General features: G+C 30.7%; 2 protein-coding genes across 2 annotated transcripts; one reads left to right on the top strand and one right to left on the bottom strand.

The window, feature by feature from the left end:
• The first annotated feature begins 878 nt into the window (after nt 1-878).
• Nucleotides 879-1,652, top strand: LOC108475541 (glycine-rich protein 2). The gene has a single exon (XM_017777517.2). It carries the CDS (start codon nt 985-987, stop codon nt 1,477-1,479), a length of 495 nt encoding a protein of 164 aa, XP_017633006.1. The 5' UTR covers nt 879-984; the 3' UTR covers nt 1,480-1,652.
• A 3,424-nt stretch (nt 1,653-5,076) lies between these two features.
• On the bottom strand, nt 5,077-9,689 carry LOC108474818 (auxin transporter-like protein 2). The gene is made up of 8 exons (XM_017776843.2): nt 9,280-9,689; nt 9,005-9,190; nt 8,788-8,900; nt 8,351-8,534; nt 8,100-8,197; nt 7,319-7,526; nt 6,460-6,717; nt 5,077-5,632 (listed from the first exon to the last, which is right to left on the bottom strand). The coding sequence occupies exons 1-8, from the start codon at nt 9,442-9,444 to the stop codon at nt 5,357-5,359; spliced, it is 1,488 nt and encodes a 495-aa protein (XP_017632332.1). The 5' UTR covers nt 9,445-9,689; the 3' UTR covers nt 5,077-5,356.
• Between the last annotated feature and the right edge of the window lie 6,373 nt (nt 9,690-16,062).

Here is a 16,062-nt window from a genome sequence, read left to right as displayed (position 1 = left end):
TCACATTCATGAATAGCTTTGACAACCTCCAAACTATCAGAATGAATAATCACGTTGTTATGACCTCTACGTTGGATGAGCTTTAAGCCATCCAAAATATCCCATAATTCTGCATCAAAAATCGAACAAGTCCCTAGGAATTGGTTGTAGCCCATCATCCAATTGCCAGTACTATCCCGTACCACTCCTCCCGTAGTTGCTTTCAGGAAGCTCTTGACACAGCACCATTAGCATTAAGAAAGATCCAATCCTTAGGTGTAAGCTCCCCACGGAATGTAAAAATAGTGTCACTCAGGCTATTTTTATTTAGCAAGGTAATCTGCACCATATATATTTGAGAACTCTTTTAAAGCAAAATAAGAGAAAAAAATATAATTTAATACGATAATTTTGAATTGGTAATTTACTTGTTTAGGTTTTTAAAATTATTATTTTGAAAAAATTTTAAAAATTAAATTTTTATATATTTTTTAAAATTTTTTATGAATATTTTTAATTTTTATCGAGAGATGCTAAGTTTCTCATTTTAGAACTTGATAGGAAATAAATGGGTAGTTACGTCAATTTTTTGTTTAAGTTAGTTGAATTTTAACTCGTACTTAAAAAATCAAATTACTTATTCGAGTTGACTCAAATAACTCAATTAACTCCAAATTCAAAAATTTCTTTAATTTTATTGGAGTTGAATCGAGTTTTGTCATCCCTAAATATAATTAGTTTTTTTTTTTTACATTTTATATTGTTCCCAAAACACCCTTCTCGTACACAAAATCAAACGGTCCATATCCATTCTTTTTCCACCTTATCCAAATCCCTAACCGTCCGATCCCGTCATCTATAGCCGTCGATTTTAATCCTATAATCTGACACACACGGTCACACCATTTGCATTTTACTATTTACACTGTTTATTCGATATAAAAAACTCCCCACATCCGCCTTGTTCATCGCCTCAGTCACTTTACGTTTTTTTAGGGTAAAAAAATGGCAGAGAGTAGGTTGGCAGGAACGGTGAAGTGGTTCAACGACCAAAAGGGTTTTGGGTTCATCACTCCGACGGACGGCGGCGAGGACGTTTTCGTTCACCAGTCATCGATCCGTTCCGATGGGTTCCGTAGCCTTGCAGATGGTGAAGAGGTCGAGTTCGTCATTGAGTCTTCCGAAGGTCGTTCCAAGGCTGTTGATGTTACTGGACCCAACGGCGAACCTGTTCGTGGCAGCTCGAGATCCGGACGCGGTGGCGCTGGCGCTGGCGGTGGTGGTGGGTACAGAGGCGGAGGGAGGGAAGGTGGGTATGGTGGAGGAGGGTGTTTTAAGTGTGGAGAGGTTGGACATTTGGCAAGGGACTGTGGGCAAGGTGGCAGCGGCGGTGGTGGTGGAAGATATGGGGGTGGCGGAGTTGGATACGGTGGGTTGGCTTGTTACAACTGTGGTGTCGCCGGTCACTTTGCCCGGGAATGTCCTGGCAATAACCGTTGAGCCTTAATCCCTGCAGTCTATTATGAAGTATTGTTAGGTTTTTGAGTATTTCAAGGATTATTAAAGCTTTTAAATGTTAGTTATATTGTGATGTTTTAAAATAGTTGTAATGGGCACTTTTTGTAAAGTTATTTGCTCTAATGGAAGAATTTGGTATTTAGAAATGGAAATAATGTTAAAACTTAAAGCCCCTAATTATCATCAATTTGTTCAAGGAAGTCAATTCTGTATCAATACCCTTCAATCAAACGATACATCAGAATAATAAAGTTTAGTTTCTATTTTGATATAAATTCCGGTTATGTCAGTTATTTTTTATATGTACTAACGTGTACCAACTATCAAAAAATCTAAGTTGAGACTATTTATTTTGATATGAAGAAATTTAAGTCTGAACTTGTTCCAGACTCAAAATAATTTAAGCCTTTAAGACAATCGGATATGAGTATATTGGAACTCACTCCTTTGTCGCCTTTATATTTACATGTATGTACAAAATATACAACGAAACACATTGATACTAATATGCATCAATACTAAAACTGCCCATAGTCTCTCTCCAACTCATAAATAAGAGTATAATGCAATTCAACATACTCGAATCCACATTTTTCTATAGTGACAATAATACCCATGCCTATTGAACTGAAACTCAATCAATAGATGATATAAAGTTTTCATTATTCATAAAATACTAATTTAAAAGATTTTTACAGTGTTGAGTATTTTTGTTCAACTAATGTACCTAAAATTGGGAAGGTGGGGGGATAATTTATGAAAAAGAAAGTGGCATTTTGTGCATGATTGTCCTTTTTTCACTTAGGGTTCTCTTTGTTTATTATCTATTTCCATTACACGGTAGAATGGAAATAGTAGGGTGGGGAGTGGGGAAGCCTTGAAAAATCCAAACCTAAAACCATATCAATTATATGAGATAAATCGGTAGAGGTGTTTATGAGTAAAGTAGTTTATTCAACTCGATCTTATTTTAATTCAGGTTTGAGATTATATTTTTTAACTTGAGCCAAGTCGAGTTAATTCGACTTGTTTTATTGTTTAGAAATAATTATAAAAAAGGGTAAGGTTACATTTGATACATGTGCTTTCATAAAATGTCCAATGTAGTACTTTCGTAAAACACATATTGAACATTTTCAAAGTATATGTACTGCATTAGAAATTTTATAAAAATACAAGTAGCAAATGTGACATTATCCCTAAAAATATGTAAAAAAAAAAAGCATTCATATTCATATATTTATATAATATAATTAAATTTAAAAACGATTATTTTTCGAACAATAAAATGGATCATTTGAGAGACATTGAGTGAATCGAGCTCGAGTAACTCTATCACGAGGGTTTGCTTGCTCTTTTTTAATTAGTATGATCATTCATCCCCGTTAAGAACATAAATTAATTTCAATCTAAAACAAACCAAACAAAAAATTAATTTGTATCCAAAAAAATTTGAACAAATTACTCAAAATGATCTAAACCCATGATGATTCAAATTAAAAGACTTAAGCTTAAAACTCGAATGACATGATTCAAAATGATCTAAACCTGTAATGATCAAAATTAAAAGACTTAAGTTTCAAACTCGAATGACATAACATAGAAAATTTTCAAAACTCAAAACTAACTCAAACTCGAATTATTCAAAAAATTTAAAACTCAAATTTACTTAATTCAAATTGACTAGATTTAAAATGATGTTCCTATTTACATGGGTACCATGGAGATGAGGTTCATTAACTGTTTTAGCTTTTGCATCAAGTTGGACACATTTTCTGGTCCTTATGCAAAGATTCCAAATATACCCAAAAATCCAAAGCCTCAAGACCCAATGATTTTCCCTTTAAAAGAAATGCTCAATGTTTTCTCATTTCTCGAGGAATTTTCAATTCCTAAAATAACAGAAAATTTGAATTTTAAAAAAAATTAAAGCCCTCAAAAAAGTTAAAAAAATACAAAAAAGAAAAACACGGGCTAAAATGGGCCAGGAAAGCTCAACCCAAAAACCCCCCACAAAACCCAAGCTTCAAAAAAACATCATCGCAATTGTAAATGGGAGAGAGCGTCAAGGAATGCCGGAAAAGCCGAAAGCAAAGGCGAAAGATGTACATTTCGTCGTGTTGGGGATCAATCCGTATAAACAATGAAATAGAAAAGGTAGAGAATATCGAATACAAATTTTACGTGGAAAACCCTTAGTTAAGAGGATAAAAAACCATTGGTAAAGGAGGCTTCGGCTTTTCATTAAATGAGTAAATAAATAAGAGTACAATATCAAGAAAATAAACTTAAATGTGCTAAACATACAAATCCAGATGCTGAAAACAAAGCCCTAACTCTAATAGATAAATCCAAAAACAAAATACTAATTCTTATAGAGTTCTTTCAAAAGGATACAAAATTCTCTCCATAGTTACCATGAAAACTCTCTCCAAAGCTCATCTGCAACTATATCTTGTTGCCCCCCCCCCCAAAAAAAAAGCCATGTAGTACTACACTTTTAATTGTATTTCTAATCCGCCTATCAAACCAGGGGTACAATGCCCCTTTAAATAAGCTAAAATTAGAGATTTAATCGTACTAAAATATATGTCGCAACGTCGGGAAACTTCTCGTCGTGACTTCACTGTCTATTCAATCAAAAATACGAGGCACACCCTACACGTCGACATGTGACACTTCTAGAAGGAGACCATATTACGGTAAAACATGCATAAACAACATCTTGAACATAAAGAGCTCTTGTGTTTGATCTAGTGATTAAAAATTGGTCACCCATAAAATTCACTAAACTTTTATTTAGATAATTTCCTTTAGATGTAATGTATGTTTACATGTATAATGTGAATATATCCTTATAATTGTACCATAAAAAAACACCTTAATCGTTAAAATAAATTATTATTGCCCAACATCTAAGCAACATCTCAAATCCCCATACCCCATTTTTTTCATTTTAATCATTAGGGTATATTTTCTGGTAAAATCATTTTGATGATTTATCATCGTGGACAAGACAGATGAAAAGAATGAAAGATGCTTTCAAGTTTGAACAACATATACGCATTCTTTGTCCCCATCTTCCATGAAAGCAGCTTTTATTGCTTGAATCATCATTTTCAATGCCCAAACACCAATGCCTTAAAAGGGAGTCTCAAAATCTTCATTACAAATTTGATTCCATGCCATGTTATCAATCTCCCTATAACTTAAATCAGCTGGTTTAAGGCAACATTGTTTGAATCGAATTTAATCGGCGAATCAGTTTAGGAATTAATTAATGTATCGACTCGGAAAAAAATAAAATAAATTACGTTTAGAGCAAATTGTAAAAAAAATTGAATATAATTAATTGGATTTTCACTTGATCCTTTGTGATGGAGTAACAATTCAAAAAAAATCATGTCATTATTGTGGCCGAAGTAAAAAAAAATTGTGTTGGAAGAACTGAGATAAAATTAAAAATTTCGAGAATAGGTAAAATTAAAAAAAAATTATGTTAAAATGGTCTAAATTGAATACACGATTCTTTGGAAGAGCTAAAAATGCAAATTTTCATTTGATCAAAGCTAAAAAGAATTAAAATTGAACTTTAAATTTTTAAAAGGGACTAAAAGAGGAATTACACTATTTTAATTTCATTTTACGATAAAAGTAGAGAGATCAAATTAAAAAATTAAATTCTAAATTTCAGCATAATAAAAATACTAAAATCAAAATTTAACTTTTTTTTTAATATTCTCTTGGAAATGCATTGCAAACTCTCTAAGCTAAATCTAAAAAAAAAAAAAAACAATTGGATGGCATTGTGTGTTTACAATAATTAATTTTACCAGCCAATCCAAATATATATAGTAAATCAGTGGCGGCGAGTGTGGTTGAATGGTTGGTGTAGAGGAGCGGCTGCGGTGGTGTTGAGGCCGTGGGATGGAGGTGAAACCGCCACTGACGGTGGTGGACATTGGTAACACTTTGTGAAGAGCCCGAATGTGTCGATCTGGTCTATAAAATTTACCATGCTCGCCCATCCACCGAATCCGAACCCAACGATTAGGACCCACACCACAATGAACACGTTTATAGTGAATGTCCCCACCCATCTTCCGAAGTACTTGGGTGGTTGGTCCACAGCATTCTGCATCATCATCATCATCATCATCATCAGCCGTTCATCAAATAACAAATAGTAATAATCATACATGAAGATCAAACGGTAAATATCACCCTAAACTCTACATTTGAAAACCTATTTGAATAGCCCCGAATAATTTGAATATAAAAAGTCAACAATTCAAGTCTACTTAATTTTATATTGGTCCCTTAATTCAAATTTTTTGGTTTCACCAGACTAAAATTTAATCTATAAATCCCAATAACCCTAAGTAATAGGAACCCAATGTCTCAAAAAATTTGAAATACTAAATAACATAACACGACTCAAATTAATTAGATTTGAAACCAATGTTCTAATATCTAAACTCGTGATCAACCTGGTTGAGCCATTAATTCTCGATTCAACTCAAATTTATAAAACTGGTTTAACCATCCATTTTTTGTCTCGACTTCTTGCAAGTACCCCGGAAACAGTGGAAAAGACAAGGACAGATAGTGGCCTTGACCCTCACCAAAATGGTAAATTTGCCTTTTGACCTTTTAAAATTTAGAAAATTATAAATTAGTATAATAGTAAATTTATACTTTTGACAAGTAATTTTCTGCCAAGATATTATGATATATCAGCAGGAACATACTCAGATGAATAGTTGCTTACTGTCTATTTTGCACGAAATAAGCAAAAGAAGGCAGATAAAATCATAAAAAAATACTGTGTAAAGACATTCAAATTTCAAACCAGGGGACTGATTCTACTAGACCGTGACCACACGTTACCACCCAGATTTTTCTTAATTGTTATTACTTTGAATTTTTTTTTAATTATGTTTAGTTCATAGTTTAAAGTACCTCTCTAGCAGTGGCTGATCTGAAGGTGAAAATGTGAGCCAATGCAGGGATGATATAGACAGTGAAGCTAACGAGAAGAGATCCCACAGTAGAGTTGATAGGTCCAAAGAATGGGAAAATTATAGCCAAGAACCAAATGGGAATCACCACTGGCAACCTTGTTGCTGCTCTTTTGCATAGGCTCTTACATTCATGCATCCCAATGGCTTTCTCCCATACAAAATACAATGGGGTGCATGCAAATCCAAATGTTATGAACTGCACATAACATACCCATCAAAGATCATCATAAACGTCAACATTTTGTTATGTACGTGATAAAAAAGGATTCGTAGAGCGATAAAAGTATTATGGAGGTCGTTGTATTGAAAAAAAGATTTCATATTTATTAAATCAAAGAGTAAATTCACCTTTTTTTAAGGTAGAAATGAATGGAATTTCTAACAAATGACTGGTTTACTCTTTAATTTAACATGTAGAGACTAATTTATCTATTTTTTTTAGTAAAAAGGGCAAAACACAATTCAAATCTTAATACAATATTCTCCATAGTACTTTTACTTATAAAATGCCATGAAAGTCTTTATACTAAGAGTCGATTTGTATTTCAGTCCCTTTACTTAAAAAATAGGTAAATTAATCATTTATATTATATTAAAAAGTAAATTTATTATTATTTTTGTTAAAATTCATCCAATTCTATTGTTAACAATAAAACAAATGAAAATTTAAAAATGAACAGTTTATCTTTTAATCTAAAATATAAAAACTAATTTATTTATTTTTAATTGAAGCAAAATGTTATTTAATTACTAATACAACTGCTATTATTATAGTTTTACTTTCATAGGGCACTTGCCTGGTGGATGAGCATTAAAATGACAGCCATGTCCCTGAATGTAGTTCTTGGGAGAAGGGAAAAAGCATTTGAGTGATTGAGAAGCATGTCCCCAAATGCCCAATAAACAGCTGCTGCTGAAGGAAGTGTCAGTGTCATTACATACAGTGTGGCTATCAAGTATATAGCTTTAAACTTCTGTGGCTTCCACATTGCATGCATGATCTCCCTGCATATACCCCCATCACATCACATGAATACGGCTTAATCATCATACAAAATTGACAAATCTTAATAGAAAATTCTTAAAACAGTTGGAGACCTTAGGGACTAAATCTCAAATTTTATCAAAGTAAACATATTAATAATAAATTTTAACCTTTTTTTTTTATGCCTGTGGGGGGGTGTTGGATTCATTGAAAAGTGAACCTTCTTTGGCCTTTTTCTCATGATAAAAGCAAAAGCGAAAGGCACCAAAAAAATAAAGATCATTGGCTTTTATACATTAAAAAGGGAATAAAAACTTTTTTACCTTCAACACCACAAATGGGAATTTAGAGAATCAAAAGCTAGAATATTAATTACTAAATACAAACAATATAATATTATTATATTAAATAATAGTTTCAACTTATTGATTATTGGCCATTAGATCTCCAATGGTCAGATCATGTCTCTCTGGTCCTTTTCAGAACTGGTTAAGACATAAGACCATGGCACAAAACATTGAACAACACAAATTTTATATTCTTTTGAAGATAATGTAAAAGACAAGGATTATAAACATAATTTTCTGTCTTACACAGTGACAGCATGTCCCCCAAATGTATATAGAATGTTGGTGGCCCCAGTGAAGTATAGCACCAGCTTGGTTGGACCAGTATGTTGCACCCCTTCAACCTACAATTTTTCCAAATCCCATAAGATTATAGTGTTGAATTTGATATCATTGAAGCACAACAACTATGGACCAAAGAAGGACTAATTTGTTTATTTTTTAAGTGAAGAGGGGTAAAATGCAGTTTTACCACTCTAAAGAGCTTTTAAATTTACCTGGCCATGGAGGAGGGAAGCAATGGTGAGGTACCAAGCAGTGTAAGTGGTCATTAAAAGACCAAGGAAAGACCAGATTCTATAATTGTGAAATGAAGGAATAAAGACAGTGGTAGCACAACATGCTCCAAAGATATAAGTCCATGTCCTCTTGTCTAGATTGTCATTTATGTAATATATATTGCTGCAACATTAAAAAAAAAAACAAAAAACAAAAGGATACCCCCCGATATCAGGGAATTCATTGTCAGCCTTGCATGTTTGAATATTCCTTTTTCATTAATTAAATATATGAACACAGTAAAGGGTTCAAAGAAACGTTGCAAATCAGTAACAGCAGATCCTGAAAAGAACTTGCCATGGGGTCTCCAGTTTTATGAAATTACATGTTGGTGTAATGGTAAAATTGCGGTTTGCCCCCTAATAATTTATGATACCTTGCACAAGCTATGAGTTGAATGACAGATCCAAAGAGAAGAAAAGTGCAATTGAATGCCAAACCCACATTTCTCCAATGTTTTCCAAGGAGACCATCAAGAACTTCAAACCACTGCATGAAAGCAAATAAAGTTTGGATTTTTAAGACCAAGAAACGACAAAAGACTTGCTTTTTCACTATGGTATATCTAGATTTGAAGGTGTTTGTTAAAAAACCTGAATGACATGGTTCCTGAAATCAACCTTCTCTCTTTCTTTCCTTGTTCTATATTCTACATACAATATGCTAATGATATAAGCTGTCCAACTACCCAACAAGCCATAAAACAACTGCAATAAGATACCAGACAACATCCCCAACTGTGAAAATGAATATGGCAATGTAAGCAACACTTGAGCCACCTGAAAAACCAAACCAAAAAAAAAAAATGTTAAAAACCAGTACTGTAATAAAGGAAAGATGTAAGAAAAAAAAAAAAAAAGAAGCAAACCTGATTAGAAGCACAGCTGAACCAAGCATCATATACAGAACCACCATGCCAGAAGAGCTTAGAGAATTTGCTTTTCATGCCCTTTGATTTGCCTTCAGTTTTCATAATTTCTACATAGTCCCCAACAATCACAGTCTCTTCTTCCCCTACTTTTTCACTTTCCATGGTTGATAAAGCTCTGGTTTTCTATCACTGGTTCCTACAAGTTAAGTTCTTTGATTTGAAAAAAATGAAAAACTGGGGTTGTGTTGGTTCAATGTAAGAAGATGGGGTGGTGGAAATGAGTATAGATATAGAAGTGGTATGTGTATATATATACAAGGTGGTGGCAGAAGCGAGTAAAAAAAATACTTTTTTTAGAGATTAAATTAAAGGTTTTTTGTTCTTCTTTTTGCGGTAAAAGTAACTCATTGCCTGTTTTTTCCCTACTATTCAATGCATTAAGAAGTAATTTGGTTCTTTGGTAAATATTTTATCATTTTTACTATTAAAATTAATTTTATATGTTTGTTTAAAATACTTATAGCACGGTAAACTCCATACGATATTCATCGTTATAAATGTGATTTAGGTTCAAGTCGTATTAGTAAAAAACGCACAAAATTAGATACGTTTTCACATTCTATATTAAAAAATGATTTAAGCGCAAATAATTTTTTTTAAATTTTTAAAAAATCGATCTATTTTATCAATTAATTTTTTACATATTTTACTAATTTAACCTTAATATAACATTATTTTATTAATCCAAAAAGATTAAAAATAAATTAATCAGAGAAAGCGTGAGTGGCTTTGTCTGCACGAGCGGGTCTCTTCGCTTCCCGAGCAACCAAGCTTATTATTACATTTGTCTCTCTACCTAATCTAACCTTAATTTTTAGGTTTAATTTTTGTTTTAGTCCCTTTACTTTGCATCACTTGGAGAGCAACAATTAACAATGTTGTTAACTTCGACATGCTAATAACATTAGAAAAATAGATTAACCAAATTATATTAAATTAAAGTAAAAAAAAAATATCAAATGAGGCTTAAGTGAGACTCAAATATCGGATTTCAGAGTTCCCATAATCTCAACCTTACAATTAAACTAAACTCTCGTTGGTAACAGACATAAAATGGTTATATTGTGGTGAATCTAGAAATTTTTCTAGGGCAGACCAAAATTGAATTATAATTTTTATCATGTATTAATATATGATTTCATCATTGTTAAGGTTTAGAGTTTTTATTTTAGAGGGGCTAAAGTGTAATTTTATTATATATTAATTTATAATTTGATCAGTTATAAAGAGCTAGAATTGCAATTTCTCATTGTTCCTTGCCCCCGTATCGCCACTAAGTTATACCAACATGTATTTGGTGCAGTTGTAAGATGCATTGTATTGTTTAAGAAAGGTAAACTATCAAAATAATCACTTTTCTTTCTCTCAGGTTACATTTTAGTCACTTACGTTTTCGTGTTCTAACATCTTAGTCATTGAGCGTTAACTGTCGTTAACGGTGTAACAATAAGATTATGTGACACATTAAATCATCATTTCAAACGAAATTTTAAGTTAAATTATACAATTGGTCCCTATATTTTTTTTATTTTGAGCAATTTAATTTTTTTTTCTTATATGTTAAAAGAGACGACGAATGGAGGAAAATAGAGAGAGAATCAGAAGAGAATGAAAAATAAAGAAAAAAAGTTAAAAGAACATAAAAAAAATAAATTGCTCAAAAAAATATGGGGACCAATTGTATAGTTTAACATAAAATTTTTGTTTGAAATGATGATTTAACGTGTCACATTAGCTTACCGTTACACCGTTAACGAAAATTAACGGCTCAGTGACTAAAATGATACAACACGTTAACATAAGTGATTAAACGTAACATTTCAAACGTAAATGATCAAAATATAATATGAGAGAAACAAAATAAACTATTTTGATAATTTACTTTTTCAAGAAAAACTCTTATTTAAACTCAGAAAAAACATTATTAAAAAAAACAGTCATGAATACTAAAAGAATTAATCTCTATAATCAGTAAAACCAACATCAAATATACCTTAAATAGAAAAAAAGGGGTTATTATGGAAAATAAATAAGAAAAGGAAATGTAGAAGAACAAGGCACATAGGAGAAAGGAGTGAAAGGAAAAATAATAACACAGTAGACCGCATGATTACAGCCCAAGGGGCGTGATCTGTTAGGTGTTAGCTTTGCAACCAACAAGGGGAAGAATCACGTTTTGATACCCTTTTTTTTTTTTATATGATTTTATCACATGCCCCCCATTGGATTTATAGACTTCAAATACTAGAAGGGTCACAACTCGGGTTTGAAAATTTAATCCGATTAATTTGATTTACTCATAAAAAGGATAATAACTCAATTTCATTCTATTCAAATTTTGATTTGAATCTTACTATACATAATTATTATGCGTGAGTTTTAATTCGGTGAATCGATTTTAGTTTAGATTTTTCTAATTCTTAGCTTGTTTGTGCTTTGTATTGATTTGATTTTACTTTATAGATTGTTCGGACATGTATTTAGTGTATTTGTACTTGTAATCACTCTTTAAAAAAAATTATATCTTAAAAGACAAAAACATCCTCATATTACACAAATAAATAACATTTTAATAAGGATGGCAATGAAACGGGATGGAGGTGGATAATGCTAAATTCACTACTGCTCCACAATAGACACACTCTGCTCCACCACCCATCTTGCTTTACTGTGGATATATAACCTTGAAAATCACTACTATCTCTATGGATGTTTGATGCATGTATCCTCATCCCATTCTGTTTCGATTTAATTTTTATTATTTATCTTTACTTTTTTTCAATCTTTTTAAAATCAAGAAAACATTTAAATATAAATCTTCAAAAAAATTATTTAAACATAAAATATAAGATTCTTTTCTATATTACGTTTTTACATTTTTATCATTTTAACCGTTTATATATAAGGATAAAATGATAATTTTATATGGTTGAGCGAGATGGGCAAAGCAAGCAATTATCATAGCCGCTCTATACCCATCATCTAAAAGAAAAAAATCCATCCCATCCAACCTCACATTTACTTTAAAAAAAAAAACCGCTCTATTCAGAGCAGATCGGTTCGGAATTCATTGGGTGGTTCAGGTTTTGTCATCCCTATTTTTTAGTCATTTCTTAAATCGAGTTTATCATACTAATTATCTTCTTTTTTTAAAGAGTTTTCAAATAAATATGGTATTTATATTCTTTACCTTAAAATTTTAGTCATATTGTCAACAAGATTTCAATATAGCTGATTTAATTTAAATTGAACAAATAAATTCAATTCGAATTTCATTTCACTCGACTTGATTAATTCAAATTTTTTATTTCATTCAATTCGATCAAACACTCATCCCCAATTCGTTTGTGCTTTGTTTCTATTTTGTAGTTGCTCATACATGTATTTATACCAATAATCATCCTTATAATAATATGACTTACTCCATATACATTATACCCAATTAACTTATAACACCAACTCAATCTCGAGTTTAAATAATTTTACAAATACCCACACTACATAATACATGAAACTTCAAAGTGTCAGTGGCATTCCCCCGAAAACCCAATGCAAACAACTTACCCAGAGAGATTACTGATTATATCTTACAACATATGATGGTAGAAAAAAACATAATGAGTTTGTCTTTCTACAAATCAGTAAAAAAGGGAAAAAAAAAGAACATCAAACTTATGTTGTTTGGGTTGATATGATTAAGCAAAAGCATGAGTTTTTTTTCAGACCCTTAAAATTTTTAAAAAAATAAAATTAAAAAGCTTTTTGGTTTAGGTGCAGTGGAACATATTTATGGTGGGTGTTGGGGACCAAAAACATTCCCTCTGGAACACTGTGTCTTCTTTGACCAACCACCTTTGTTGCATGCAGACTGTTCTTGGTAGTGCTTAACCACCAATTTGTTGTTTCTAAGTTAATATAACATAATAATATTGGGACATGATAAAGAGTGTACCAGTTGTTTTATCTTAATATTTAGTCCTTGAATTTGATGGTTTTTTCATTTTGGTCTTTAAATTTGAATTTCAGTAAGGTATGATAGAATTTTATGAATAATATTTCACGTAATAAAGAATGAACCGGTTATTTTACTAGAGGGATAAAGCAACATTTAGTCTTTAAAATCGATAACTTTTATTAATCTGGTCCTTGAAGTTTTTTAGGTTCATGTTAATTTGGGATTTTGATAACTTTTTTTTCCAATTTGGTCCATGATTAGTATGATAGAGTTCGATGTGCATCACATGAAAATTTTAAATATATATAATCTAAAATACCAAAAATTACAAAAAACCTATTATTATCAATAATTCACATCCAATTATTTTTAGTATTGTTTTTATTTAAATTATTGTCGGAATTAATTGATGATGAATGGAAAAATAAATTTGGTTAAAATTATTTAAAAAAAACTGTTTAATTTCATCATTTTAGCTAGGGATAGATACAGAAGTAAAGATAGAAAAAAAAATTAGGTCAGAATGTGAGAGTTAGAATGCAAATTTAAAATTTTAGTAACTTATATTTTTATAATTTCTAAAGGATCATATAAAAATTTTATCATTTTTTGAGGGGCCAAGGTGTAATTTTATCAATATTGAAATTTTACATTTTGGAGGGGCTTTTGCCAACCCTTAGCTCCGCTCCTAGATAAAAATCAAATTTATATATAAACTTTGACCCAATGTGTAATTTGATACATGAACTTTGATTGGGTATAATTATACGTATGAAACTTGAATTGTGATTCATACATATACATGAAACATTGATTTTAATTTAATTATATACATTTAAAGAAATAAATACATATATTTATTTTCATATTAAATTAATATAATTATTTTTATGCATAATGTATCAACGTAATATGGTGTTAATTCGATAATATTGTTAGTGATTTATGAAAATTGAATCAAATTAAAATTTTATGTATAAAAGAACACAAAATCAAAATTCATGTATGACATTGCACATTGAATCAAATTTTATGTACAGTTTTGATATTTATCCTTTTATTATATGATTAAAATAAACTCTAATCTTTAATTTATATGCAAATAATTCCTTAAACATTTAATTTGTCTAAAATGCTAAATTTAGTGAAAACTGTGAACTTTTAATCATATTTTTGTTGAGCATGGAAAACTATGGTCGGTTAAAATTTGTGTTTTGAAACACTCTCTGATATTTAAGTCAGTAAAAGTAGACACCGAGAAAAGATATTGATAGAGTAATGTTAAAATGTACAAAAAAAAGATTTTTGAGTCTCTCTGTGTCTTGAGGTTGTTGATTGCATAAGAATGCGTGGAGGTCAAGTCATTTCTTGCATGTAATTAGTTGAGGTATGTGTTTTTGCTTTGACAAGATTGTGCTTCCGGCCAATAACTTTAGAGTCGGATCAATGATTGAACTGATCAAACCATCAGTTCATCGATTCGACTAATTCAATTAAAATAATCATTAAAAAATTATTTAAAAAAAAATCGATTTAAATTAATCCGTACCAATTTACTATTCAATTAGTTCAACACTATTCTTTTTATTGATAATTTGACTACTTCCAATCTGACTGGTTCGATCTTATTCAAACATTACTACTTCCGAACTTTATTCTTGCCTTATAGAGCAAGTAATATTGTGCGTTTATACAGTACGGTGCTTTAAGCCTTTTAGGCCACGGGTTTTGTTGGGCTTTTAAGTTGACACAACATAATGCAATCTAAATATTTTCTAATAAATTAATTTATTTTTTATTAAAATATAATTATAAAAATATGTTAATGAAAAAAGCAACTAATTTTTTAACATTAATTTAATTATAGGTTCTTGCCTAAAATTGTCCATTGTCTCTCCCCAACCTTTAAACAGGAGGATAATACGCTTCAGCGCACTGTAGGGGTGTTCAATTGGTTAACCGTCCCGAAATAACATTAACCGAATTAACCGACCTTTCAAATTTTTAACCGTTAACCAAACCGAAATTTTTTCAAAAAAATTAACCGAACCGAAATTTTTTCGGTTAATTCGGTCAGTTAACCGAATTAACCGAAAATTATATGTTTTTTAATTTTTGGTTAAAATAAGTATAAAATTAACTGAATTAATCGAATTAATCGAATTACCCGAATTACCCGAATTAACCGAATTAATCGAATTATTTGTATAAATTATATGTTTTTATTTTTATTTTTAGTTTTAGATTTTTATTTTTATTTATTAAATTATTTGTAATTTTATGATTGGGTTGGGTTGGGTACTTGAGTTAATATATATTAGATTGGGTATTTGGGTTTATGTTGGATTGGGTTTGAGTGAATAGTGAGCTATTTATATATTATAATTTTTTATTAATTTTTTCGATTAACTGACCGGTTTCGAACCGAATTAACTGTTAACTGAAAATTCAAAAAAATTTTAACTGACCCCTAACAGAATTAATTCGGATAACAGACCGATTAACCAAATTCGGTCGGTTAACCGAATTTTTTCGGTTTTACCCGAATTTTGCACACCCCTAGCACACTCAAACCTATGATCTCTTGCACTAACAATAATTTCGATGCCAATCGAGTTAAGACTCAATCAACAATTAACTTACTTTCTCGAAAGCTTAAATTCAAGGCGTATAAATTTGAATAAAAAAACAGTTTAATACAAATTAAAAAATTGATTTAAAAAAGGAATTTAACTATACATCTATAATATAATGCTAATTCTTAT

This window comes from Gossypium arboreum, chromosome 3, assembly GCF_025698485.1.
Source record: "Gossypium arboreum isolate Shixiya-1 chromosome 3, ASM2569848v2, whole genome shotgun sequence".
Taxonomy (NCBI): Eukaryota; Viridiplantae; Streptophyta; class Magnoliopsida; order Malvales; family Malvaceae; genus Gossypium; species Gossypium arboreum.
Note: the sequence above shows the minus strand (reverse complement) of the source record. Positions and strands in the feature narration are given on the sequence as shown.

What these genes read in the sequence shown, in the direction of transcription:
- LOC108474818 (XM_017776843.2), bottom strand. Translation starts at nt 9,444, where the DNA reads ATGGAAAGTGAAAAAGTAGGGGAAGAAGAGACTGTGATTGTTGGGGAC. An exon ending in TCAGCTGTGCTTCTAATCAG is followed by an intron (nt 9,191 to 9,279) that starts GTTTGCTTCTTT and finishes TTGGTTTTTCAG; the next exon opens with GTGGCTCAAGTGTTGCTTAC. An exon ending in TCAGGAACCATGTCATTCAG is followed by an intron (nt 8,901 to 9,004) that starts GTTTTTTAACAA and finishes GCTTTCATGCAG; the next exon opens with TGGTTTGAAGTTCTTGATGG.
- LOC108475541 (XM_017777517.2), top strand. Translation starts at nt 985, where the DNA reads ATGGCAGAGAGTAGGTTGGCAGGAACGGTGAAGTGGTTCAACGACCAA.